Genomic DNA, 27,868 nt, shown 5'->3' with positions numbered 1-27,868 from the left:
ATTGTAGAAAGCCACCAGGTTGGTCAGGCAGGAATCATAGAATCTTCATGGTTGGAAAGGACCTTTGAGATCATCGAGTCCAACCATACACACACCAAAAAAAAAAAACAAACCAAAACCCCCCCCCCCAAACAAACAAACAACCTACAGTCTCTGCCACTAGAGTAATTCTTCCTAATATCTAATCTAAACCTCCCCTGCTGCAACTTCAGACCATTCCCTCTGGTCCTGTCATTATTCACCTGGGAGAAGAGGCCAACACCCACCTCTCTCCAACCTCCTTTCAGGTAGTTGTAGAGGGCAATGAGGTCTCCCCTCAGCCTCCTCTTCTCCAGGCTAAACATGCCCAGCTCCCTCAGCCTCTCCTCGGGGGGGCCCAGAACTGAACACAGTACTCGAGGTGAGGCCTCACCAGTGCCGAGTACAGAGGCACGATCACTTCCCTACTCCTGCTGGCCACGCTATTCCTGATACAAGCCAGAACGCTGTTGGCCCTCTTGGCCACCTGGGCACGCTGCTGGCTCATGTTAAGCTGGCCGTCCACCAGCACCCCCAGGTCCTTTTCTCCCAGGCAGCTTTCCAGCCACTCTGCCCCAAGCCTGTAGCGTTGCTTGGGGTTGTTGTGACCAAAATGCAGGACCCGGCACTTGGCCTTATTAAACCTCATACAGTTGGCCTTGGCCCATCGATCCAGCCTGTCCAGGTCCCTCTGTAGAGCCTTCCTACCCTCAAGCAGATCAACACTCCCACCTAGCTTGGTGTCATCTGCAAACTTACTGAGGGTGCACTCAATCCCCTCATCCAGATCATTGATAAAGATATTAAACAAAACTGGCCCCAAAACTGAGCCCTGAGGGACACCACTGGTGACCGGCTGCCAGGACTTGCCCTTGGTGAAGCCATGCTGGCTGTCTCGAATCACCTCCCTGTGCCTTAGCATAGCTTCTAGGAGGACCTGTTCCATGATCTTCCCAGGCACAGAGGAAATTCCAGTTTGACAGACTTGCATTAATATTTGTGTGAATTAAGAATAACTAACTCAGATTATCATTCCTTAGCTGCTTTTCATTATTATCTTAACACAAATAAGAACTTCCTGTCACATACATTCAAATAACTATTCTTGTCATTTTCTGCTTAGAAAAGAGCATAAATACCCATCTTGTATCAGTGAAAAAGTTGAAACGCTTACATTTTTCCTTACTGCTGTTACTGTTATGTAAAATATCCCCATCAGAATGCATTGTAGGGAAATCATCTTCATCATCTTCTACCACTAAATGTGAGAGAGAGAGAGTGCGTGTTATGGGAGTGAGAAAGCTTTCCCAATTGTTTAGTGTGCAAGAAAGAATTAAGAGTATCTTCATGGCTAAGCAGCATGTAAGTTTTTTTACTATAAAAAGTCATGAAACCCCTCCTTTTTTTCTTTTTGACCCGAGACCACTGTCAACATTACTGTCAGAAACTATCAGGAGACTAACATTTGCTCAGTGTTGAAATTTAGCACTTGATTCGATGGTAAGAAGAATATTATCTTGGTGTTACAACTGGATAAGCAGGGAGTCACAATTGAGCAACTACCTACACTAGAAAGTTCTCAAAGAAGCACAATGGTACTTACCTACTGTTTTCTCACTACCAAAAGTTTCAGGCTGCCAGAACAAACACGGGGATGAATATAAATGCCTCAGGAGAGTGCATGAATATGACAACAAGCTGTGCTCTGGGAAGAACAATTCAGAGATATGTAGACATCCACACCCAAGTTTACTAGGACCTCAAGTGTGCACTCAGTGCTCTAGCTGCAGCCAATACATCTCAGGAGCATTCATTATGGCAGAACCTTTGCCTTTTTTAAAGAATGTATTATTCCTATCAAAACTAATATCCTATTGTTTTTCAAAATAAAGATAAGAGACACAGCAGTAAACTAACTTGAATTCATCTTATGGGAGTAAACAATTATTGTTCTATAACATCAAATGCTTAAAAGAATTTCTTTTATACAGTTGATAGCTACAGGTTAATGTTTAAGCAGATTTTTATGGGACTTGAACTTCTGAAGTGAAAATAGTTAACAATTTATGCAGAAATATCTACAATTGATCCCATTACTAAAGAGTAAAATTAAGAGACATGTTTTATTTATGTGGTATCAAGTGCTATAGTAACTATTTCAAGGGCTATTACTCTGTAGAAAGTTAAATTCTATGGAGATAAGAGTTTTCAATTAAAATTTTACCTTTATCCCTCTGGAGTTCATCTTTGGAAACTGCATCTGCACAGGCATCAAAGTATTTCTGTAAAGTATCAACTTGTCTGCACAAGATGTCTCTAAAGGTTTCCATTTCTGCAAGCTTCTCACGTAAGCTATGGCCCTTCTGAAAATACAAGAGAAAAAAGGCTCAAATGCTTCTACATACTCAGTGATAGTTCAATGCCAAAAAAAAAAGAATTTCTGCAATTACGAAGAACAAATTCTTCAAGTACACTAAAGACATTTCAGATATCAGTGGCTATGAAATACTGTTAATATTAGAACAACATAAGAAACCGTATACAAGTGTTTCTTACTCCTTTTGTCCACTGGTCTCAATTTTTCCTCTTGACTGCATCTGCTACTTTAGAGCATTCAATAAAAGCTTATTAAAAACACAGTCTTGCATGCTATCAGGTTTATGCCTATTTGCCTGAAAATAGTCAGTTCTAGTTTAAGATCTTTGTTCTAATCTTTACTCCCCCCTTTCTTGTGCTGCTCCTCTTCTGCTCTTCCAGAAGTACAGCCCACCCAAGTTCAAACGTTAAATATTTATACACATGAAACAAGGAAAGCCATCATTTGTCAATCAGTATTAATCAAATTTAAGTCACAGAATCAGCATTTCCTTTCATTTAGAAGCCCTGATAGTCTCAGAAGTATACATATATATATATATATATAAAGGTTAATAAATCCTCCCACAGATTTGATTTTCTTGACATTCGAAAATGACACCATAGTTTAAGAGGGACAACTGCACAGAGGCATGAAAAAGCTTCCTGTACGATCTGTTCATCATCACATGCAGAATTTATTAACACTTATAATAAACCAAAGATTTGGGGTTTTTTTCCCTATAATTGCATGAATAAGTCTTCACATAGCTTATTTCCTTTCCAGTTGTGCGTGTTATTTACACAGCAATACTAAGAAAATGTTATTCACTAACCTTGAATGAAGAGGTAGATGTTGCAGAGTATCCACTTGCTCCGGAAACAAGAGACACCATGGAGCCATGGCGTCGTAAACTTGACTCTGATCCATAGCCAGATTCAGTCTAAAAACCAAACCACACACAGAACTAGAGTGCTGAGGCTTTTAATAAAAAAGAAATCACGAAAGCAAGTTTAATGTCATCTCCTCTAAAACCAGCCCATTTGTTTCTTGTCAGGAAGCAGCAGGGGCTTAATAATTCAGATTGTGTCTGCAAGTTTAAGATGTTGATGTAGCATCTGTAAAGTTACTATGAATATATTTTTTGTTATCATAATGATGTGGGAAAAAATATTTGCAACTTATTATGTGCCCCCAAAGGAGCAAGACAACATATATTTAAGGGTTCAAAAAAGGGGTAATGTTTCCATTATTTTGGTATATGTAATCCCTACTAAGCAATTTTCACATAGCATTCAAAAAACCTACAGTACTCTACAATTAATCAAGGGAATAACATGGTTCAGTTTGAAGACAATCAACAGCCTCAGTTAATCCTTCCAATCATTCAAATAGTGCCATCTTAGTTTTAAAAGCAACAAAATAAGTAGAGATCATAGAAAAATCAGATAATTACTGCTATAATTTTTTTGCTTGTTCCAGATTTCTTTAGCAATATTCTTTATACTAGACTGAAATTATTTTTGACAAAGAATAAAAGTCTACATAAAACAAAGAAAGATACTGAAAGCAAGAATGAGAAGACAATAATAGTAACTAATTAAATAATGCAAAAAATGAAAAACATCTCTTGATTAAAATAGCATGAAAAAGATCTAAAAATATTAAGTCTGACAAATGTCCTCACAAGTGAAACAGAAGCAGATACTGAGGAACTGGAAGAAAAATATTTCCCTAAAGGTTAATGTAAAATGGTCCATGCATGGCAAAGAAGAATAACCCTGAAAGAGAACATAAGACAGTGTTGGAAAATCTCATTCCCTAACTATTGTACCAATTAGTCTTTATAGTATGAAACTGTATGAACTTTCTTAGGATATATAGTTTACATCGTATACTGTATAGTCATGGTTAAGTAAGCATGACTAAAGGACCCCAGCTCATTGCAAGGAGAAGGACAGCCCTCACGTTGAAGAATAAAGGATACCCCTGGACTAATGAGATAACACCAGCATCCTAGCCCCTCTAACACCTCTGTGAAACCCTCCCATTATCTGGCATCATAGACAAGTAACTGTAGCAAGACCAGGAACATCTAGATCAAGAAAAAAAAGCAGACAGATGATGATGCCATAGAATAATAGTTGCTTTGCAAAATAGTAGTACGTGTGTGTTAAGTAGTGATTGGTCAAATCACATTGTACCTGAACACTTGAAAGGTACAAGAACCATGTGTAAAATCACATTTGCTGTGTCCCAATTTGAATGGGACACCTCATGAGCATGAATAAAGAATTACTCTTGTAATTCTATACTTTGCGTCCTAGCCTCTCCTCTCTGTCGGCATGGGCCAGTTGCGAAATTTTTGTGACAAAAGAAACAGATGGTTCAGAGTAATATCTGAAATACCGTTAATAGATTAATTTGATTGAGTAGACAAAGAATATTGTGAAGGATGTTTGACAGGAATAAGAAATTATGTAGTGTCAGAGAAGTTCAGATGGGGCAGGGAGAAGGGGAGACAGAACAAATAATATGGAACAAGCAAGAAGCAACGATGAATTTTAGCTGTTGTACTTTTGTGGAAAATTGAAAATGACATAGGCTTTGGGAAGGCAGGAAAGTGCTGATAAATTAAGATGCAAATGAACTTAAAGAGTATTAAAAGCAAGGAGAAAGGACAAAAAGTTGAAGTTGGTTGAAACAGGAGAATTTGGACAAGACTCCAGGTATGCAGGACAAAGTATGTATGTTTGGGTTACAAAGGAGCAGTGGCAGAGAAACGAAGGTATGAATGAAAAGAAAAATGTGAGTTCCAGAGTTGTTAACGTAATTCCTGAATGAACATGACTGAATGAGATTACCCAGCAAAAACAAGTAAGAAGGAGCCAAGAGTCAGTTTCTATCTGGCCCATTTAAAGAACGAGGTAGAAAACAACAAAGCATTGAGGAAACAGAAGAAACGGGATGAGTATCAAAAGTAGAAGCAAAGTAGAAAAATGAATATGACCAAAAAATGCAAGTGAAGTTAGAAAAAGGTACTCTAAGTCTTGGTGGAAGATGGCTAAGTGATCATCAACTTAAATTTTTTTTTTTTAAAAAAAGGGGGCACTTGTAAGTTCAAAAGATTTAATAAGGTACATCTTAAGTTCATTGCTTAATGTAGCAAGAAGATAGAAATATTGTAACTTATCTGAAATAGCAGAAATAGAAGGGTTTTTTAATGATAGCTTAGAGTGAAATGATAGAAGGCAAGACACGTTTAGAAATTTCTGCTATAAATCATGCATTTAAAGCTATTTTATACAGAGCAAAAATCCTAGAAAAATAGCTACATAAGTGTAGCATCAGAAGTACTAAAAACTCAATTTTTTAAGAATTAGTCCTACTATTTGTTTTAAAGCATAGCTTTAAAATATTTATTGGAATAGGCTTTTTATTAAAAACATTCACATTGGATACAGGGGGTTTTCTAGAATATCAGTTCAAGTGTTAAGCAGTATACCCGGCTTTGGTAACATATTCGGTATACTGGACCACGTTTTGAACTGCAATGCACTTGTGTTACAGCACAAAGATTATACCTTAATTCACTGGATTTTAATTTTAAATATAACAAATAAAATAATGAAGCTTTAATTAGGTTTTTTGCAGACACTCAAGTAAGGGCTTTTGGGTCTTTATATGGACTAAGTCCTCCAAAGGCTTGACAAGTGAAAACAAAGCAGGGAAGGGAAATAAAAAGATTTTTAAAAGAACAATTAAGAGTTTTAGGCATACAATACTATAATTTAATTTCAGAAGTGTTTAATAAGCATAAACCTCAAGAGAGCATTTTATAAGAGTCATACAACACCTCAAAGCATCATAAAACATTTCTGTTTAGATTTCCTCTAAACGCAAATCTAAACCAAACTGCACTGTTTTCCTGGTAACTTCAATGTTTACTTAATCATACGCTACAAATATTAAGATGACTTTGAATGTGCTTTTACTATAGTCAGTTTGACAGTGGGAACTCATTCTATTTTAAGTTGTACACACTAGAAAGAAGGTAAAATTTCATTTCAATGGGATATGACTTAATGAACAGATCAATTTTAAAATGTAGCCAAAATATCCATTGCATTGAGGTCAGATCGTTTTAACTAAGAACAGCAAATGTTTTCCAATTTTCTCCTTTAAGTGAGCAAGACATATATATGCAAAAGGTACCTTTTCAGCAGTATGTTTATTTGACTGTCATTTATGTTTGCGATTAATAGTTCCACTAAACAGTTTATCCATGCTTATGAATTGTATACAAGGCAGCTATCAGCTTGCAAATCCTACCAATAAAAAGGTGCTACATAAAAAGCACTTAAGCAGTTTTAGCTATTTGCAACCAAGGAGAAAATACAGCAGATTAAACAGCAGACCAAACAGCACACAACATGAATCTGAAGCATGTGCATTTACAGATCATATTCACAAAACTGTCTCAGACAATTATGGTTTAGTAGCCAAAGGGAAAAAAATGAAAAATACATCAAGAATACTTATTTGTCAGAAGAACCAGAAAACAAGTACTGCTTTATAACTGATGCAGAGACAAGTCATCCAGCTCTCAGCAGGCACATGCAAGCAGCTTAACACAAACAACGAAAGCATGCATCGTGCAAAGCCCCACCATTCTACTACCACAGAGAGCAGGCCACTGCCATATTTGTCATGCAAAGCAAATTATCATTAATTATTCACTGCAGAAATACTCAATTACATTGAGAAGAGGAATGTTGACACAAGCTTCTTCTGTTTACGCAATTTTTCATTTCCCAAGATAAAAATTGGAAAAGCAGGTAGAGTCCACATAATAGAAGCTAAAAGTCTCTGCTTGAAAACAAAATAACTTGCAGAGGTTGTATCAATTCATTAATGCTAAATTACCATGCTCAGTATATAGATGCAGTTCTTTGAAATTTCATGCATACATCATAGCTTCAAAACTACACTCAAAACTGGCATTCATTAGTACATTGCAACACCTTCAGCTTTCTAAGGCAGTGCATGAAATCCATTAATCCTTTCAAAATGCTTTTTCATTGTGATAGACAAGAGTAGAGCGCCACATGATCCAAAGCTTCATGTGATTCTTTACTGGAGCAGGTGCTGGTATCAGCAACAAGGCAGCACATCAGAAAAACTGCTTTCAGTAAAACGGTTAAGTATTCGCAGAATCATATTGCAGACCTCCATTATGGCTCACACTGATCCACTGGTTAAGAATTTCCTAAAGTGGGTAAATAATACTCTGGAGTAGAGCAAAGATTCACAGAAAACCTCCCCCACGTAAAAAAAAAAATAATAAAAAAAAAAATCAAATAAAGCAAATTATTCTTCCACACCTTAAAGGAATTTTTTGATTATATCTCAATTTAGTGCCTGTCAAGCACTTCCATGTATGTTTGTCCACCAAAGCAGATATTTTCAGTTAGCATTATAAATTATTTATTATTTTACATAACACAAGCAGCAGGCAGCTCCTCCAAGACATACAGCTCACCCTAGGAGGTGATGAAAGCGACATTAGGATACAGTGGCTCTAATCATGTTCTCTGCAGTATTTGTGAAAAATCCTAATAAAACATCTATGAGATCAAACCACAATATCTTATAAAAAACAATAATGTAGAAGAAAGTAGAAACAAAATGAAAGAGCTGGAAGGTACTATGAAAGACTTGGTGGAGATTAAGCAGAAAAGCTCTATTGAACACCTATGTTCCAAGGACAATTTTTAGACTTGCTGCAAAAGTTTCAACATATACTTGAAGAAAGAAGGGGTACTGCTAGGATGAGCCAAGAAAGGGTTCCAGTGTTTCACCACCCTCATTGTAAAAAACTTTTTCCTAATGTCTCATCTAAACCTACCCTGCTCTAGTTTAAAACCACTGCCCCTCGTCCTATCGCTACATGCCCTTTCAAACAGCCCCTCCCCAGCTTTCCTGTAGGCCCCCTTCAGGTACTGGAAGGCCGCTATAAGGTCTCCCTGGAGCCTTCTCTTCTCCAGGCTGAACAACCCCAACTCTCTCAGCCTGTCTTCATAGGAGAGGTGCTCCAGCCCTCTGATCATCTTTGTGGCCCTCCTCTGGACCTGCTCCAACAGGTCCATGTCCTTCTTATGTTGGAGGCCCCAGAGCTGGACACAGTACTCCAGGTGGGGTCTCACGAGAGCAGAGTAGAGGGGCAGAATCACCTCTCTCGATCTGCTGGCCACGGTTCTTTTGATGCAGCCCAGTATGCGATTGGCCTTCTGGGCTGCGAGCGCACATTGTTGGCTCATGTCCAGCTTTTCATCCACCAGTACCCCCAAGTCCTTTTCCGCAGGGCTGCTCTGTATCACATCATCCCCCAGCCTGTATTGATAACAAGGATTGTGAAGAAAGGGAAAGGGCCAAGAAGCAGGTACCAATAGGACAAAATATTGCAGAGAGAAGAGAACGCAGGTTGACAAAGAGGCAACCAAAGGCTTTTGATAATCTTTATCCACATAGTTCACATCCATGTTTAATTACACATGGATGCATACTGTTTTTTCCATGAATTCTCTTAACTGTTAATGTGCACAGGAAAACTATTCACCAAATATTATTCAGCATCTTTAAATGCTAAGATTCCACACAAGCTGAATAAAAAGGGTCAAACACTCCTGTCCTGATTTGAAGTAAAACAGAATCAATTTTCCTTTCAGTAATTTTACTTCTTAGCTAGGCCTCTTCTAACTCTCTGAAATTAACAGCATATTGTGCAGAAACCGCTCGTTCTCAGAGTGATAAGACCTGATTATACCAAGGAATGGTACGCAGAGAGGCTCTTGCTTAGACTTGTTGCTATAACAACCAAGGTCAGCTCACTTTGTTATTTGGCCCCGTTGGAGGGTCAGAAATGGAAAAGCGTAGAGGGGTCCCACCTGCGGGGAGGAGTGGACAGGACAGGTGACCCAAAACTGACCAACAGAGTATTCCATCCCATCTGCCCCATGCTCAGTATAAAAGCTGAGGGATCAAAGGGTCAAAAGGGTCATCCCTCTTTCTTCAGTGGTCAGCATCCAAGGAGGACCCTGTCTGTTCGTCTGCCTCTGATCCCGATCCATGCATCCCTGACTCCAGCTCTGGAATCCAGTTCCCACCCATCGCTGGGACTTCTCCAGTGCCTGCCGGTGATGTGATCATCATCCTGGGAGCTTAATACAGTTTTGTATATATTGTATATATTTCCTTATTTCCTTTTTATTATTTTATTAATATTTAATTAAAGTAGTTTAGTTCCTTCTAAACTCATAAATCTCTTTCGCTCTCTCTCTCTCTCCTCTCCTTGGAGGGAGAGGTGAAGGAAAGCATCCGTCGTTCTCATTGTCCAGTCCGGCCCAAACCATGACAACTCCATAAGGAGAATGAAGAACAGCCAGGACACTGAGCAGGAGGACACTCAAGAACCCACAGAGAAAGTCCTGCTTCTCAGGCTTGGGAACCACTGTGGAAAAGCATGATTTATAGAATAAAACTCTTTCCTGAGCAAAGGTGCCAAAATCCAATCTGACAACAGCTGCTTCCCTCTATATACTGACTTAATAATAAATCTAAAGCAGCTTGTACCACTGGGCCACTAGGCTATAGCAAGACTGGGAGAGGGCTACATTTGTCCCTCCTGTGAATCTGGACTGTCACAGGAGGGGGACAAGTAAGATCTGCAAGAGCTACACATGAACCAGAAATCTCCATTCTGCTGTTAGACACTATCAGAAAAAGCACTGATGTTCTGGCCTCAGTTACCAATGTGCTAAAGTTCACCTACTGCAGTTAACCATTATCTTGTCACTGCCACATACAGGAACAGATTTTTTTTCTCTCCACTCAATCCTCAGATGTTCACCTAGCCATCAGAATAGTATCTCTGAGTATGCAATAGATAGCAAGCACTGGAGCATAAAGTCAGAATTGTCAAAGATTGAAAAGTCCATATTATATCTGACAGGATTTAAGAAAAATTGATCTTATACCCAAAGGAAAATTACCAGAACACATCATTCAGTTTAAACTGCAATTTTACAACAGTAATTTGGGGAAAAACAAGGGCGGGGGGGAGAGAAAGAAGTTTTGCTTTCAACAGTGCTTGTTTTACATCTCGCACATCATCAAATCTAACACATTTTTCTTGGCTTTCAAAACTTATTCCCTATTCTTCCTACTTCCTTCTTGCTGTAGCCCTTGTTTTTATCAGGTCTCAACACCCACTTCCCTCAAAACTCCCCAAATATCAAGGAAGGCTCACTGCACCAATTACAGAGTTGAACAAAAAAGGTTATACGAAATAAGGGACTCACCAGGACATGCATCTTTTTGTCACGTTCCTGATATAACTCCAGATTCCTGAAGTTGGTCAGGGTTGAAGTTTCATAAAAGCAGTCCTATTTGTGTCAAAATTATGTTTGTTTAGAAACAAAGCCCAGTCTGGTCAAACACCTGATACACAATAGATGTACCAACATTTAAATAAAGTTAAATGAAAACATTAATTGGTTTACAAAGACTAGCCCTACCTGATTCTATAATTCTCATATTAGTCTGTGGGTCAAAAACAAGTCTAACATGATAAAAACAAAATGCTGAAGTGATAAATTATCTTAACACTTAGTTCCAGATACAGAAAGGAAAAAGATATGCATATAGTGCAGCTCTCACCTCAAAAGGCTCAAAGCACTTTAGAAGCAAATTAACATTATGCTAAGAGCTCTGTGCAATTGAGTTTCAAGAAAAGGGCACGTTTGGATATCCAAAAGGATAAAAATTCAGATCATCTCCAAAAACTTGTTGAACCACCAATCTGAAGCATGAGAGTATGCCCTCCCATCACGAGATATCATGACACACTGTGTTCTAACAGGTCAGGACTGGAAAAATTACGTTTCCATACACCCCATATTACTTCTGTGTTAGTTTATTTACGTACAAATATTTGAAAAGATACTAGTTCGTGTATTTAACCTCCCCAAGTCAATAACTTGTGTGACCACTAGAGGGAAATAGCAAAAAGGAAACAAACATGTCTAAAGGTTACTATTGGTCAAAGCCCAACAGTAACCCTTATCCTGTTTCTACTTCAGTCCCTGGGCATATAAACCTCCTTTTCTTGGCAGACAATTAAAAATAGAACGGTTTTACCTTTAACCTTTATAATTACATAGCCTTTATAATTACATTTGAGACACATTGCTAAGTGAGGATAAAGTTTTCTGCACAGTATGCACAAAGTAACAATAACATCTATTGCTGAAAGAATGACAGCAAATTACAAGTTTTAATAGAGATTAATGAAATTATTCTGAAGTCACACCTCTCAGTTCAAAACAGCGAACCAACTAACAACATGCTAATTTCCAGTTAAGATCATCCAAAGTCATTAGCACTTCAACAAATGTTTAGGCACAGATTTCTTAAAATTTCATCTAACATTAAGTAGTTAGGCTCAACATAATTTAGCTTTAAAAAAGAACGCTTAATATGCAACACAGAAGACTGGACACCTCTGTCGCAAGTACCATGTCCAAGTAGCAGACTTTTCTTCATATTCAACTGCTCTGCCATTAGTCTGCAGCTGTAAAACATAGAGCTCATTGTGAAAAGAAGTTTTATATACCAGCCAGATGAACAGGCACAGGATTTCTTCATGTACAGAGTATGCATTAAGTAGGTTCTCACCAAACTAGTTTTCCCTGTATGCATATGCACTTTGAGAAGCATCAGAAGAAACAAGACATTTAATTTGAAATAAGTTATTTACTCCATTCATAACACTCAAGTTTAGGCAGGCTTACTTAGGTGCTTGTAGGACTGTTTTATGCAATGCAACTTTCAGAAATCTAATCTTTGTTATCTGACATTATACACAGTATCAGTAAACTTATTAGTAAAAATGTTAAATTCGACTTAATCTGACAATACAAAAACACCCCCCACACTATCATTACTCATTCATGTGAAAAGAAAGACTGCTTTTATTTGGTGTAAGCCTGTGCAAGACAACAGCAAAAACAACTTCAAGCACAGCACAGGTCTCTACAATAATCTGACCTATCCTGCTCTTAAAGGAAAGCCTAGGAACTGGTAGAAAAAAAACAGCTCACAAGACTGCTTTTTTGCACACCAGAAGCAATCAAACCAAAGCATTTAGGTTCTAATATGTTCTAGACTTTGATGATAAGCATTTTCACCCATTTTATACAGGACTGTAAATACTGTTGGTCATCATTAGGTTGCACATTAAGCTGTGGATCACCTTTTTTGCTCTTATTGCTTTCCAGAGAGGTAAAAAGTTTGAATAAGACAAAGGATGCCAGTGAAGCAATACCATGCAATAAGCATGAGCTAGAGAATAGTGAATAGCGTACTGCTGTAAGAGACGGGCCTGTAAATTCCCCGACGAGGGGGAGAAGGCCCTCCAAGTCTTTAACAGAATGCCTCAAACACTCGCAAGGAAATAAATAATGCAGGCCTGACATTCAAAGAACTGATAAGGTTTACAGGTGCTGGAAAAGTGTGGAAGAACTGTTTTGTGAAGACAAGATACTTCTTGCAATAAGTATTATCAAGGGAGGTCCTGCTTAACCAACCTGATCTCTTTCTATGACCATGTGACCCGCCTTCTGGATGCAGGGAAGGCTGTGGACGTTGTCTATCTGGACTTTGGTAAGGCCTTTGACACCGTCCCCCACAGCATTCTCCTGGAGAAGCTGGCGAATCATGGCATAGACAAGTGTCCTCTTCGCTGGGTTAAAAACTGGCTGGATGGCTGTGCCCAGAGAGTTGGGATTAATGGGGTGAAATCCTCTTGGCGGCCGGTCACCAGCGGTGTCCCTCAGGGCTCAGCTTTGGGGCCAGTTTTGTTTAATATCTTTATCAATGATCTGGATGAGGGGGTTGAGTGCACCCTCAGTAAGTCTGCAGACGACACCAAGCTAGGTGGGAGTGTTGATCTGCTTGAGGGTAGGAAGGCTCTACAGAGGGACCTGGACAGGCTGGATCGATGGGCCAAGGCCAACTGTATGAGGTTTAATAAGGCCAAGTGCCGGGTCCTGCACTTGGGTCACAACAACCCCAAGCAACGCTACAGGCTTGGGGCAGAGTGGCTGGAGAGCTGCCCGGCAGAAAAGGACCTGGGGGTGCTGGTGGACGGCCAGCTTAACATGAGCCAGCAGCGTGCCCAGGTGGCCAAGAAGGCCAACAGCATTCTGGCTTGTATCAGGAATAGCGTGGCCAGCAGGAGCAGGGAAGTGATGGTGCCTCTGTACTCGGCACTGGTGAGGCCTCACCTCGAGTACTGTGTTCAGTTCTGGGCCCCTCTGTACAGGAGGGACATTGAAGTGCTGGAGCGTGTCCAGAGGAGAGCTACCAGGCTGGTGAGGGGTCTGGAGACCAAGTCATATGAGGAGAGGCTGAGGGAGCTGGGCATGTTTAGCCTGGAGAAGAGGAGGCTGAGGGGAGACCTCATTGCCCTCTACAACTACCTGAAAGGAGGTTGGAGAGAGGTGGGTGTTGGCCTCTTCTCCCAGGTGAATAATGACAGGACCAGAGGGAATGGTCTGAAGTTGCAGCAGGGGAGGTTTAGATTAGATATTAGGAAGAATTACTTTACTGAAAGAGTGGTCAGGCACTGGAACGGCCTGCCCAGGGAGGTGGTTGAGTCACCATCCCTAGAGGTATTTAAGAACTGTGTAGATGTGGCACTTCAGGGCATGCTCTGAAGGGCAGAGATTGTAGGTTGTTGTGATTTGGTTTGGTTTTTTTTTTTTTTGTGTGTGTGTATGTTTGGACTCAATGATCTCAAAGGTCCTTTCCAACCATGAAGATTCTATGATTCTGTGATTCCACTCGTGTGGTGAGCTTGTGTTGTGGTTTTGGCTGAATTGGCCAATGGCTGGCGACAGATGCTCTCCTCCCACGTCTTGCACAAGGAGAGGAGGAGGAGAGATAAAGAGATTTACGAGTTTAGAAGAAACTAAACTACTTCAATGAAATATTAATAATAAAATAAAAAGGAAATAATAAAAGAGAAATAGTATATGTGGAATAAATACTAAATTGGCTAAAAAATACAAAAGTACAGCATTGTTCACACATTAAGGAAAAGTATAAAATCAAGAGGCTTCTGAGGTAGAAAATAGCCGCAGCTGGCATGAAGGACACAACACCTGTGGTTCCCTGATAAGCTACATGAGGTACGGGACGGGATGCAATTATTCCGTGGCTTTACCTTATGATGTATAGTGGATACAGGAATGGGATGATACCATGAAACAGATAAGCTGCCAATTAGCTGCCCGCTAGATGCTCAGAGCCAACATTTTGTCAAATTTTGATGAAATGCTGTCCTTTGTGCGAACTTTGCTCATTATAATGTCATTATAATACCAAAACACACCTCCATCCCGAAGGCTACCCGCCTCCAAGGTGCGACCACTCCTTCTTGAGTCTGCGCCCTGAATTTCTCATAAACTATACCTTTAATTGTGAAGCGAGAAAAATTTACACCGATCATGATAAAAGTATGTATGACTAAAGTCACTCAAACTCCACCTTGAAGATAACAAATAGTATAAAAATAGCCCAAGAGAGGGGGGATACCCAGGGAAGACACCATCGCAAAGAATTACATCACTGACTTCTGGGATCAGTCGACGGGCTGAGCCTCTCTTCCCCCGCACAGGGACGCCTTTGGGTCAGACTTAGATTATACCGAGTGCTTCCTCGGGAAACTTAGAAATTTCTCTAGAGACTCTCTTTTCTACATTTAAAGCCAGGCTGTATCGTTTATAACTTTGTCGCACGTTTTGTATATGTAACAATACTTTCATTTGCACGTGCTTTGCAGACAGTGTATTTATCACCGGCAATCCTAAGAACCTATATATCTGTTGTTTAAATAAACTGCACTTTTTTAAGTAGCTAGTCGTTTTGGTTTCTCACTGAACGCGACCAAAGACTCGAGAGTGGCCGTGCTAGTTCATGAGCACGACTAGACTGAAGGTGCAGTCCACTATTAGTGTATCCAAATCGTAATAGTTTAATACATATTAAACGCGATTGGACTGATAGTGCTGAATTGGGCATCACTCAGAATTTAAACCTAGCCGCACCTAGCCTCCCACCTCGGTGAGGAGTGTTAGAACGCAAGGGGGTTCATCTTCTGCTAAAACCGCTTTGCCCCTTTTCACGCAACAGAATTTTGGCGTAGTCGGCAGGATTGCCATGGATAAACTGCTGCAAAAATATGATTGTGCCCCTTCCCAGGCTGGGAAGGAGTGGGCCCATAAATTTTGGAAGGATGAAGAGAAAGTGGTGGAACGTATTGAAGAGTGTCGGGTTTCACAGAAGCTCAGAGCGGGGAAAGGCAAGGGTGTGATTTGTGCTGTGTTAGGCGCCTGTTTATCTTGTGCACAACAAGAAGCTAGGGAAACCCCTGCTCCTAATCTGATTTCAGCTGTAGAATATGCAACCCTGAAATCGGAGAATGAGGTGTTGAAGTCATCATTAGCCTTGCAAAAGGAGACAGGAGAAAAATTAAGAACTCAAGTTGATAAGCTTGTGAGTGAGAATGAATGTTTAGGAAACCGGAATGCTCAACTTGGGAGTGAAAATCACCAACTTAAAATGTTATTGGAAAGGGTGACTGGGCTCTTAGATAAAATGCAGCCCTCGACCCAGGTCCAACAGATTCGTAAATTAATGTGTTATCCAAATTCTGGAACCCAGACCGGAGATTTTTGGTCTAATAGTGAAGATGAGGAAGAAGATGAGGAGGGAAGGACTTTTACTGTGAAATCTTGAGTCTTTCCTTTACGACCTCTGATTAAAACTGAAACCACAGTTGATGAGGATGATGAGGAAGTCCGCAACACTGTGCGTACTATTCCATGGACGCCAACAGAGTTAGCAAAAATAAGGGAAAAATATTCGAGGCGGCCAGAAGAATCAGCTGTTGAGTATGTGTGGCGAGTTTCTTCTGAAGGAGGAGATAGAATTATGTTGAGTGAGGAAGAAGCAGGAGACTCTTGGGGACCAGGAGTGTTTTTAACTACAATGGACGGGGATCATAATTATTCCCTAACCGCTCGAGCAGCCTTTTGGGCAGGTGGTATGGATCCGCGAGAGAGGGGAGAGCCATTAGAGATTAGAGCTACAGGCTACTCTGAACTGTTTGCGGCGATACGGAAAGCAGCTTGTCTGCAAGCCATGTATGACAGAGAGGAATTTCGGAAATCCCCAATGTCAGCTGCTATCGACCCCGATCGATTAGCCCCTCTCATCCGTGGTCTTCCCGATTGCCTGAAACCATTTGTTGTTCGTACTCAAGATCGTATACGGGATGCTCGGGATGCTCATGGGCGGGGCCGGCGTCACTACATGCCCACCTGGAATGAATATGTACAGGAAATAGACCAATATGGGCGCCGAATGGGCTGGGCCAGCCTAACTAGCGAGAAATCCTCCGAACACCCCCGAAAGGTTCGCCAAGTCCGAACTCACACTCAAAACCCCAAACCGGTGGAAAGGTTTAAGCCTGATAAGGACTGGAATGAGTTGTGGCGTAAAGCCCTACAATTAGGGGTGCCCCGACAATTCTTGCACGGTGTCCCTACGGGAGATCTCCGTACACTGGTCCAATCTCTAACTAGAAAGAATAATTCGGCTGGGGAGAAAAATCTAACCAGAGAATCCCCAAGCTGTGAGAAAATTGTGCCTTCTGCACCGGAGCGTAATTTGATTGATTTGTCAGAGTCCCAGTCAAAAAACTCCTATCCCCGGGGAGGGCAGTGAGCCACCCTGTCCGGCGGGTACTAGCAATTCAATGGCTCTCTCATAAAGATTCTGAACCTATTATCGCCATTCCTGTCGGACCCCGGAGGATGTCAGTAAACTTTATTATTGATACCGGAGCCCAAATGTCTGCAATCACTAATGAAACGGCACAACTTCTAGGTATAAATCCCACCAGACGCAGAGTCAACTTCGCAGGAATTGATGGTGTGGTAAAAACATGCCCCGTTGCAAAAATTAACCTCTGGTTGCCGGGAGAGCAGCGGATGACCAGGGCGGAAGTGTTAGTGGGTGCCTCGCGTACTAACCTCCTAGGATTTGACGTGCTGCGTGGGCGAATGTGGAAATTCCCAGATGGAACTGTGTGGAGTTTTGCAGGATGCGAAAAAGTAATAGACACAGTGAAATTGAGTCTCTTGGAAACTTCCATGCCTTTACCTCCCTCTAAAATCACTAATGTCCGGCAGTATCCACTGCCTGCAGCTGCGCTTGCAGGAGCAGACGGGGTGGTATCAGATTTAGAAAAAAGAGACATCATCAAGAGGACTCACTCACCTTATAATTCACCAGTGTGGCCGGTAAAGAAACCAAACGGGCAATGGCGTTTCACAGTAGATTACCGAAAGTTAAATGCCAACACTGCACCCCTCACTGCCGCAGTTCCAAATATCACGGAAATTGTGACAATGATACAAGGAGCTGCCCATCCTTGGATGGCTGCCTTAGATGTTAAAGACATGTTTTTTATGATCCCCCTCCTTGAGCAGGACAAAGCGCGGTTTGCATTCACGTGGAAAGGAGTCCAATATACCTTTAACCGACTTCCACAAGGATACAAACATTCCCCCACTATTGCTCACAATGCTTTAGCTAAAGTGCTATCAGAGATTCCTGTTTCACAGGGATGTACGGTATACCAATATATTGATGACATCCTAATAGGGGGAGAGAACCAAGAAAGTGTAAAAGACATGATGGAAAACATCCGAAAAACATTACTTGATTTAGGATTGGAAATTCCAGACTCAAAGTGTCAGGGACCTGCACAGGAAGTTAAATTCCTGGGGGTCTGGTGGATTAAGGGAGCTGCTTCTGTCCCTCAGGATACCCTGGAAAAAATAGAGCATGGACAGAATCCTTCCAGCGTGAAGGAGTTACAGCAAGTTCTGGGAACTTTAAGTTATTGGCGTAAACACATCCCTGGCTTTTCCATCATTGCTCGCCCCCTTTATAGTTTGCTCAAAAAGGGTAGATCCTGGGAGTGGACTGAACAACATACTAATGCTCTGGAATTACTAATAAAGGAGCTAAGGTTATTCCAACAGCTTGGTCCTATACATCCAACTGACCCTGTCCACGTAGAATGGGGGTTCAGTGAACATGGTTCCCATTGTAATTTATGGCAGAAAGGACCAGCAGGACCAGAGAGACCATTAGAATTTAGCTCTCACTCCTTCAATGATACTGAGAGCAGATATTCAGACCTGGAGAAGGGTTTACTGTCCCTAGTGCGAGCGTTGCAACGAACAGAGCAGATAAGAAGAGAACAGAGTGTGATCATTCGGGGACCTTTTCGCCTCCTAGATGTGGTCCGTAAAGGGACAACGCCACCAGCTGGCATTGCCCAGAAACCCACAGTTCGAAAGTGGTATGCTTATTTAGAAGGCATTAATGAAATCATGCCAGTCTCTGAAGGCAGTGTTAAAGTATCCAAGCTGCAAAAGGATATAGATGGTGCCCTATTGTTCCAATCCCCACCAAATAGACCATCTCTGATCCAAGAAGCTCCTCCTTTGAAGGAAGGCAGTGATATTACAGGAGTGTGGTTTACTGATGCGTCATCTCACCGTGAAAACAATAAGTGGAAATATAAGGCCGTAGCACTGGAAGTAGCAACGGGAGAAAGAGCGATTGAAACAGGGGAGGGTAGTGCACAAGTAGGGGAACTCAGAGCTGTCCTACTAGCTGCACAACATGGGGCCACCTCCATTTACACTGACTCATATGCTGTTTTTAAAGGAGCCACTGAATGGATAGGTCACTGGGCAGCCAACGATTGGCAGGTGAATAGAGTCCCGATTTGGGAGACGGACAGTTGGAAGCAACTGTTAGAAATAGGAGGACAGAGAACATTGCACATTGGTTGGGTAAAAGGCCATGATCGTTCGAACTCGATCACTGCTCAATTCAACCAACAGGTAGATAGCCTCACGCGGCTGCAGCAAATTGACGTTGTAGATGATGGTCGGGAATGGGAACGCTTACTCGAATGGTTACATGTTAAGCGTGGCCACACAGGCCGTGCTGACCTGTATCAGGAAGGTCTAGCCTGGGGGTGGCCTGTATTTGTTAAGCTGTGCGAACAAGTAGTAACTGCCCGTTCACAATGTCGCCTACGACTCAGTAAAGATCATCCGAGTAAGGCACCTCCCTTACACATTCGGGACAAGAAAACGTTGTGGCATTCATGGCAGATTGACTATATTGGGCCCTTGAGATTATCAGGTGGGAAAAGATATGTCCTGGTAGGAGTGGAGATTATCTCCAGCCTCACTATGGCCACCAGCTTCAAATCAGCTACCGGGGACAACACAGTGAAAGGCCCAAAAGGGTGGTTCAGCACACTTCCCCTTCCCGAGGAAATCCAAAGTGATAACGGTTCACACTTTACCGCTTCGGTGGTACAAGATTGGGCCAAAGAAGAAGGGATTCGACGGGTATTTCATACTCCCTATTATCCCCAGGCTAGTGGCATTGTTGAACGCACCAATGGATTGGTTAAGCGTTTTGCAAAAACTCATGAACCTGGTTGGCATTTGCGATTGGACGATGCCATCTATCAATTAAATAACAGATGGAGTGGAGATGGCTGTCCTAAAATGAAAGCTTTCTGCGTATCTGCCAATATTATCTCTCCAAAGGCTCCCAATGAACCGGGAAAATACCCCGGAAGATTTCACCCTGGGCAACCTGTGCTAGTGAAAATGCCTCAAATTGGGACGGTACCAATGGTGCTAGCTACTCCCAAAAATCCCTATGCATGGGAAGCCAAAGACTGTTCAGGGAAGATACACCGGATCAGCACCCGGTGGATCTCGCCTTCTTTTTAACCCCGTCGGTCGAATAAGACCGAGCAGATTTTCTTTTCCTTTGTGTCTTACAGGAACCTTGGATGAGCTGTACAGACGGATTGGCCTACGCTACCTTTGAGTGTCTCCAGGGAATCCTGACATTGATCCTGGCAATAATACTGTTTTTATTATGTATGGCTACCTGGAGGCCCAAATTCTAAAATGACGAATTGGCAGATGGAATTGATGCTATTCAGTTTTACCTTTTTATTCCCTGTTGTTTGTAGTCAGAGAGACCCAGAGTGGCCATGGTCTCAAGCCTTTGTTAAACACAATGCGATGGCAGGTCCTAGAAAGGGAGAATTGAGTTTGGCCACTGTAGTTCTACAGGAAAATGAGGTGTTACATGAGTGGACCTGGAATAGTTGGTACCCAGTCCTGAAAGGTAAGGCAGGGGTGGAAGCCCGAGTAGGGTGTAGAATGATCAACGGCTCAAACCATGAGAAGGCCATGAGAATAGAGATATTTCGCCCTCAGAACCCACGCTCAATGACAACAAAGCACTGTGTCACCGACAAGTGGGATTGCTGGTATAATTTTACTCTTGTGGAACCCACTCTTGTAACTTGTCGTTGGCAACAGGATGAAATAGCGCTGCTATTTGAATTCAAGATAGACGTAGCACCTGAGCTTTGGGATAATGCATTGTCACGGTACACTGCAAGCACCGGAACACCAGGAAACAAAAGGGGTTTAAATCTCTCCACTCTGGTTATACAAGGAAGTGAAGTATATTCCAGAGATAAATGGAGATGGAATGATTCACTTCAAATGGCTAAAATCGAGGCCACCCTTGGAAAGAGAATACACGTTGGTTGCCGATTTATCAATGGGTCTACTCACCACAGGCCAACTGTAATTAAAACCATCTATGTAGACTCTACCAAACCAGACAAATACAACACTGACTGTTACAAAATTATGGAGCCAAATTCAGATTGCTGGCACAATTTCACTTTTATCAAACCTACAATAGTGTATTGTATTTGGGGCTACGAGGGCACAGAATTGTTATTTGAATTTATGATTGACTCAAATACACCTGAACTTGCCGAAATAAATCCAGAACCTACACCCCCACAAACTCTCAAAGGCGTACCTTCTAAGCCCTCCATTAGTCTAACTCCTTACATTTTCAACATTGGCCCTTATGTTATTAAACACACAGGTCAACAACAGATACTGTTTAATCCCACATATTCCCTCAAACGAGTAGAATTGTCAATGCAGATTAAAATCTCTGCGATCAAACCCACTTGTTTACCATTCCTGAGTACATCTTATGCAGGATGGTCAGCATGGTTACGCAGACGAACTCTTGCCACTTCACAACGACTGAAGAGGGATGTGACTGGTATCTTAGGAACAGGCCTGGGAGTCTTGAATAGTATAGATGCTGAGATACTTGCCAACAAACTAGTCACAACCACTACTGATCTGGACAAATTAAGACGTCCCCTACAGTCCTCTCTATTAGCATTGGGAAACCACCAATGGCTTTTATCGAATATATTGCCTCAGTGGGAAGAAACGGGTGAAAAAGACCATCAGCTGATCACAGATGCACTTGGTACAACCCAAAACAATGTTTCCTTGGCTCTTAGTTGTATCCAAGCCCAACTGTGGATGCAATCTATGACAGCCGCAATCATAAGGGAAGGTGAAGAAGGCACCTTGCCCACCGAAATTCGAAAAGTAATATGGGATAACGCAATTGAATTTGAGAAAAAATTTCAGTCCTGGTGGTATCTGGTTAATTTCACCTATGATCCCATTGAGAGCAAGGCCACAGCTTTTGTCTTAACAATACGCAATGCTTTGGTATACACCATATACCCAATCATTGTGCTGGGGTTGAATCACCAAGGAGCTATACTCTATCCAATAGAGCACAGAGTGTGGGCACAACAAAATGCGAATAAGTGGCAAACTGTTGATGTTGACGCATGTGTTTCACGAGACCAACAAGGATTCATTTGTGAGAGTAATACCCTCAAAGCACAAGACATTTGTCTTGACACCAACCAGAATGTTTGTCACTTTGAGATACGTCCCGATGAAACCCCAGAGACTGTGCTTGTATATATTGGGAAAGGGTGCGTTTGCATGAGGTCTCCCTGTAGTCTTGTATTCATAGATGACATAGTAGTTGATATAAGTAATCACTCAAATCTTTGTGTTTGTAACTTTACTAACATTATCGGATGTGACTTCAATTATTCAGCTCCTGTTACATCTTTTCAATTGCTACAATCTAATTATACATTGATTCGAGATTTGTTGCCTACCCCCATCGGAATGAATCTCTCACTGGTGAAGAAGTTGCTACAACACGATGAATTGAAGCGACTGTTGAAAGAGGCCCAAGAAAATGGACAGAGAACTTTGATTACCGTCCATCATGATGTTGAAGAAATACACCAAGTGCTGGAAAGAGTCAAGAGAGACGGAGGACATGGATGGGGAGATACTCTTTTTGGATGGTCACCGACAGTTACAGGACTTTATAACAAGATGCTCCATCCTGTTGTTGTTTTACTAATACTCATTGTTTTGTGCTTCGCTTTGACAATTGTTTTGTATGTTAGACTTTGGATTATGATGAAAAGTTTAACTCATTTGATCACTCCACGAGATGTATTTGCACTTGATATCCCTCACCACAAGAACACATGTGATCTTTCCTATCAGTATTGAGTATCGTGGAGCTTGAGTGACTGTAGTCACGGGGTGGATTATGTGGAATAAATACTAAATTGGCTAAAGAATACAAAAGTACAGCATTGTTCACACATTAAGGAAAAGTATAAAATCAAGAGGCTTCTGAGGTAGAAAATAGCCGCAGCTGGCATGAAGGACACAACACCTGTGGTTCCCTGATAAGCTACATGAGGTACGGGACGGGATGCAATTATTCCGTGGCTTTACCTTATGATGTATAGCGGATACGGGAATGGGATGATACCATGAAACAGATAAGCTGCCAATTAGCTGCCCGCTCGATGCTCAGAGCCAACATTTTGTCAAATTTTGATGAAATGCTGTCCTTTGTGCGAACTTTGCTCATTATAATGTCATTATAATACCAAAACACACCTCCATCCCGAAGGCTACCCACCTCCAAGGTGCGACCACTCCTCCTTGAGTCTGCGCCCTGAATTTCTCGTAAACTATACCTTTAATTGTGAAGCGAGAGAAATTTACACCGATCATGGTAAAAGTATGTATGACTAAAGTCACTCAAACTCCACCTTGAAGATAACAAATAGTATAAAAATAGCCCAAGAGAGGGGGGATACCCAGGGAAGACACCATCATAAAGAATTACATCACTGACTTCTGGGATCAGTCGACGGGCTGAGCCTCTCTTCCCCCTCATAGGGACGCCTTTGGGTAAGACTTAGATTATACCGAGTGCTTCCTCGGGAAACTTAGAAATTTCTCTAGAGACTCTCTTTTCTACATTTAAAGCCAGGCTGTATCGTTTATAACTTTGTCGCGCGTTTTGTATATGTAACAATACTTTCATTTGCACGTGCTTTGCAGACAGTGTATTTATCACCGGCAATCCTAAGAACCTGTATATCTGTTGTTTAAATAAACTGCACTTTTTTAAGTAGCTAGTCGTTTTGGTTTCTCACTGAACGCGACCAAAGACTCGAGAGTGGCCGTGCTAGTTCATGAGCACGACTAGACTGAAGGTGCAGTCCACTATTAGTGTATCCAAATCGTAATAGTTTAATACATATTAAACGCGATTGGACTGATAGTGCTGAATTGGGCATCACTCAGAATTTAAACCTAGCCGCACCTAGCCTCCCACCTCGGTGAGGAGTGTTAGAACGCAAGGGGGTTCATCTTCTGCTAAAACCGCTTTGCCCCTTTTCACGCAACAGTATATACAAAACTATATCAAGCTGCCAGGATGACATCACCGGCAGGCACTGGGGAAGTCCCAGACTGGACTCAGCGATGGGTGGGAACTGGATTCCAGAGCTGGAGTCAGGAACACACGGATCAGGATCTAAGGCAGGTGAACAGATAGGGTCCTCCTCAGACATCGGCCATTGAAGAAAAGAAACTGACCCTTTGATCCCTCAGCTTTTATACTGAGCATGGGGCAGATGGGATGGAATACCCCTGTTGGTCAGTTTTGGGTCACCTGTCCTGTCCGCTCCTCCCTGCAGGTGGGACCCCTCTATGCTTTTCCCTTTCTGACCCTCCAATGGGGCAAATAATGAAATTAGCTGACCTTGGTTGTTATAGCAATAAGTATAAGCAAGAGCCTCTCTGTGTACCATTCCTTGGCATGAACTATAAATATAGGTCTTATCACTCTGAGAACAAACTGTTTTCTGCACAATATGCTGTTAATTTCAGAGAGTTAGAAGAGGCCTAGCTAAGAAGTAAAATTACTGAACAGAAAGTTGGTTCTGTTTTACCTCAGACCAGGTCAGCTTGCGAGTCCTCTGTTCTCAAGGCCATTGTGTCCGATGAGTGACCTTTGCCTCATTATCTGCGAAATGCATATGAAAGCGCACACCCCTGCATATGCTAATGAAGATTATAGAGATCATGCTAAACATGTATGACTATGGCACCCGTCTCTCCACCCAAATCATGCTACACGTCACCTGGGAGAAGGGAGAAACCTGAGACGAGGCTGTCCTTGACAAGGGGGGTGGACCATGCTAATTCAGCAAACATAAAAGGGGAAAATAAGTGCCCCTAGAGGGAGGGAACAAAGAAGATGGTGCCTGGGAAGATTTTTCCCAAGGAAGAAAATTATGCCTGGGAAGATTCCCTGAAAAAGATGCTGGAACCAAGACCAGTGATCTCTTTCTCTCTCTCTTTTCCTTTCTCTATCCCTCAGTTTCTCTTTTCTCTTAGAGTTGTTAAGTAACGATTAGAGTTGTTAAGCAGCAACCTTAAGTACCGTCTGCCATAAGTCATATACCTGTTGTTAAGTAACACAATGCATACCTCACCACTTGCCATAATTTGTTATATGTCTAACCAATTATCGTGGACTTGTTAAGACCTATACTAACCATTTTGGGAAACTAATAAACGTTTCTATATGGACCTTGAGATTTATCTCACCTTAGTCCGCGCCACTGGGGATTACTGAATCTGAGTCACTTACCCCCCCTCTTTCCTGAGAGTGGGACGTGACAACTACTGATAAAACAAACAGTTCAGTAGCCTATTCTAACTCGGTCTTCTAGTAACTAAACTGTCTTGTTTCATTACAGCACCACTGTGTTTTGTACAAACCATAGGAACACTTTCTGCAAGAACTTGCACCTTAATTGCACACTGTACTATTAAAAGTCCAAGCAACTGCAGAAACGTACTATGTGTATGTCCTCAGAATAAAGTATTTTGTAGACCCATACATTCTCTAGATACTGCTAAAGTCCAATCCCATTGCTAGTTCCCTTACAGTGGTATATCCCTGCAGAATTCATCATGAAAAACCAACTTTTTTGTTAAGAGCTCAGAACTGCTCAAAACACTGATGCCGTTCCGGAGTGTGTGTATGGGGGGGTGTGGCATAAGACTTAAGGAGAATGGCCATATTCATGCTGTTATCTGCTTTGAATTGCATCACATTAAAAGCTGACTTCCCTCCATTGCTAAAGCAAGGGGAGGGAGACTCCAAATTGATGGTAGACAAGCAAGGTGTTCCCTGTCTGTTCTGCACAACAGTGACAAAATGCATATGCTGCCGCCAGATCTTCACATTCGGACAGACCTGCATATAGTCCAGTTCAGGCATGATAAAGGAACAGCCATAAAAATGGCAGAAAAAGTGAAGCTATGGTATTTTCATCCAAAAGCACTCAAAACTCAAACCTGCCCCACAGTCTAGGATAGTAAAGGAAAACTTTGCAGATTGCCTGTGTATCATAGGGATCTAAAAAGATAAGACCTTTCTTGAAGCATTTTATAGTGAGACACTATAAATCAATGAGGCTGCCAGAAAACCTTTCCAGACAGGTGAAACACAAGTTTTGCTTCTAATTGCAGTCTCAGGTCACATATTGCAAACTTCCTTTTGATGTGACCAAGCCCAAACACATAATGGAGCACGGGTTTACTCCATGTGCATCACCTGTCTACTCACGTGGATACTCCAAAAAGAGGCTATCTATGACTGGTATTGCTGGCTTAACACACTTGATCTATTAAAGAAATTAGTCTAGCAGCCATGATGGCCTCTTTTCAAGAATTAAACACAAGCTAGCCCAGTAAGTGTCTGAAGATCAATTAGATACACCTGTACAAACATTAAGTCCTATGTGTTGTTTGATTAGATTATGGGAAGTGTAATCTAATTAGCTGTTGTTGCTTATCTTTGCACTTTCTTTTTACATTTCAAAATAGTAGGTTTACCTAACAGATTTCCTCAAACCTACTAATATCACTAAACAACACATGAAACTGTTATTTTATTACCTGCCACACCCTGTTTAGCATATTTGGGGGCAGGTATAAACAAGAATGGAAATAAGTAGAAGCTGCACCTTCAAACAGTGCAAGAATAAAGCAAAACCTCAAGGAGATAGTTAAACCAGATCTTTTATTTACAAAGTCTGAAAACTAGCAAATTTGAGGCAGCGTTTGTTAAAAAAGGTTCATTTCAAGACAGGAATGAGGAGTCCTTTTGCTGTGAAGTAGAAAATATTATGACATGAGCAAAGAAGAATTTAACTGCTATAAGTAATGTGGTTTTATCATAGAATCAGAATGACTTAGGTTGCAAGGGATCTCTAGTACCACCCTCCTGCTCAAAAGCATATCCAATTAGATATCCAGGCCTCCACTCCATAAGGAGAATTATAATATCTACTTTCAAAGATGAAGCGATTGCTATGAAACATAACTGGAACACACATGCAAAGAAAGACTGGGTTGGTCAAAGTGAAACAATCTGCATTGTTTATAATTAATCAAGTGTGTTGGGCTCAAATTGACTGAAAGCTTTAGTCTGGTTTTAAAAAGTCTCAGCTGTAACTACTTATTAATAAAGCTGCAACTTACTGCTGCGGTTGGAACACGGGCTCAGGAGTGGCAAAGGGGTGCCAAGAGAGACAAAGAACTATTTTTTTCTTTCCTGAAAGGGAAGTTTCAACAGTTTGAAAGTGACAGCATTAAGGTTTGCTGCAGCATACACTTATGTAGTCAACTGAAACTGCCGATCAAGTGCACTATCTATGATTCACTGGCTTTCTCCTAAAGTCTCAGGAAATATACAATGTCCAGCAATAAGTGCACTTAGCAAATTTAGTAATGTTAAATGACAAGCAATGTCATATGTATTAAGAGTTCCTGATGATATTAGTGCTAAAATAATGGAACGTGTAAGACATACCTAACCTTAGTTTTCCTCCTTGAAAGAGCATATTTGATTCAATTTTAAAGAAACTTTTGTTATTTCCATTAAAGGACTAATAACTTGAGCAATCCATCTAATCTTCCCCTGAAAACACAGCTTCTCTACAACATC

The 27,868-nt window shown here is 41.4% G+C and overlaps 1 protein-coding gene across 20 annotated transcripts in view; it reads right to left on the bottom strand.

The window, feature by feature from the left end:
- Positions 1-27,868, bottom strand: part of LOC128901982 (ceramide transfer protein-like) — a 130,101-nt gene that overhangs the window by 48,047 nt on the left and 54,186 nt on the right. For 5 of the 20 annotated variants that reach the window (XR_008463559.1, XM_054184208.1, XM_054184209.1 and 2 more), the window contains exons 4-8: positions 10,735-10,818; positions 3,210-3,317; positions 2,243-2,381; positions 1,622-1,723; positions 1,193-1,276 (exon numbers count right to left, since the gene is read on the bottom strand). Coding sequence is in view for 19 of the 20 variants with exons in the window: in XM_054184208.1 (XP_054040183.1) it covers positions 1,193-1,276; positions 1,622-1,723; positions 2,243-2,381; positions 3,210-3,317; positions 10,735-10,818 (517 nt within the window). In the remaining variant the exon portion in view is untranslated. Of the gene's footprint in view, positions 1-1,192; positions 1,277-1,621; positions 1,724-2,242; positions 2,382-3,209; positions 3,318-10,734; positions 10,874-11,934; positions 12,006-24,797; positions 24,845-27,402; positions 27,476-27,868 lie in introns of those variants that run through there. The other 15 variants (XM_054184211.1, XM_054184217.1, XM_054184215.1 and 12 more) reach the window with 13 other exon arrangements.

The sequence above is a fragment of the Rissa tridactyla genome, chromosome W, assembly GCF_028500815.1.
Source record: "Rissa tridactyla isolate bRisTri1 chromosome W, bRisTri1.patW.cur.20221130, whole genome shotgun sequence".
NCBI lineage: Eukaryota > Metazoa > Chordata > Aves > Charadriiformes > Laridae > Rissa > Rissa tridactyla.
Note: the sequence above shows the minus strand (reverse complement) of the source record. Positions and strands in the feature narration are given on the sequence as shown.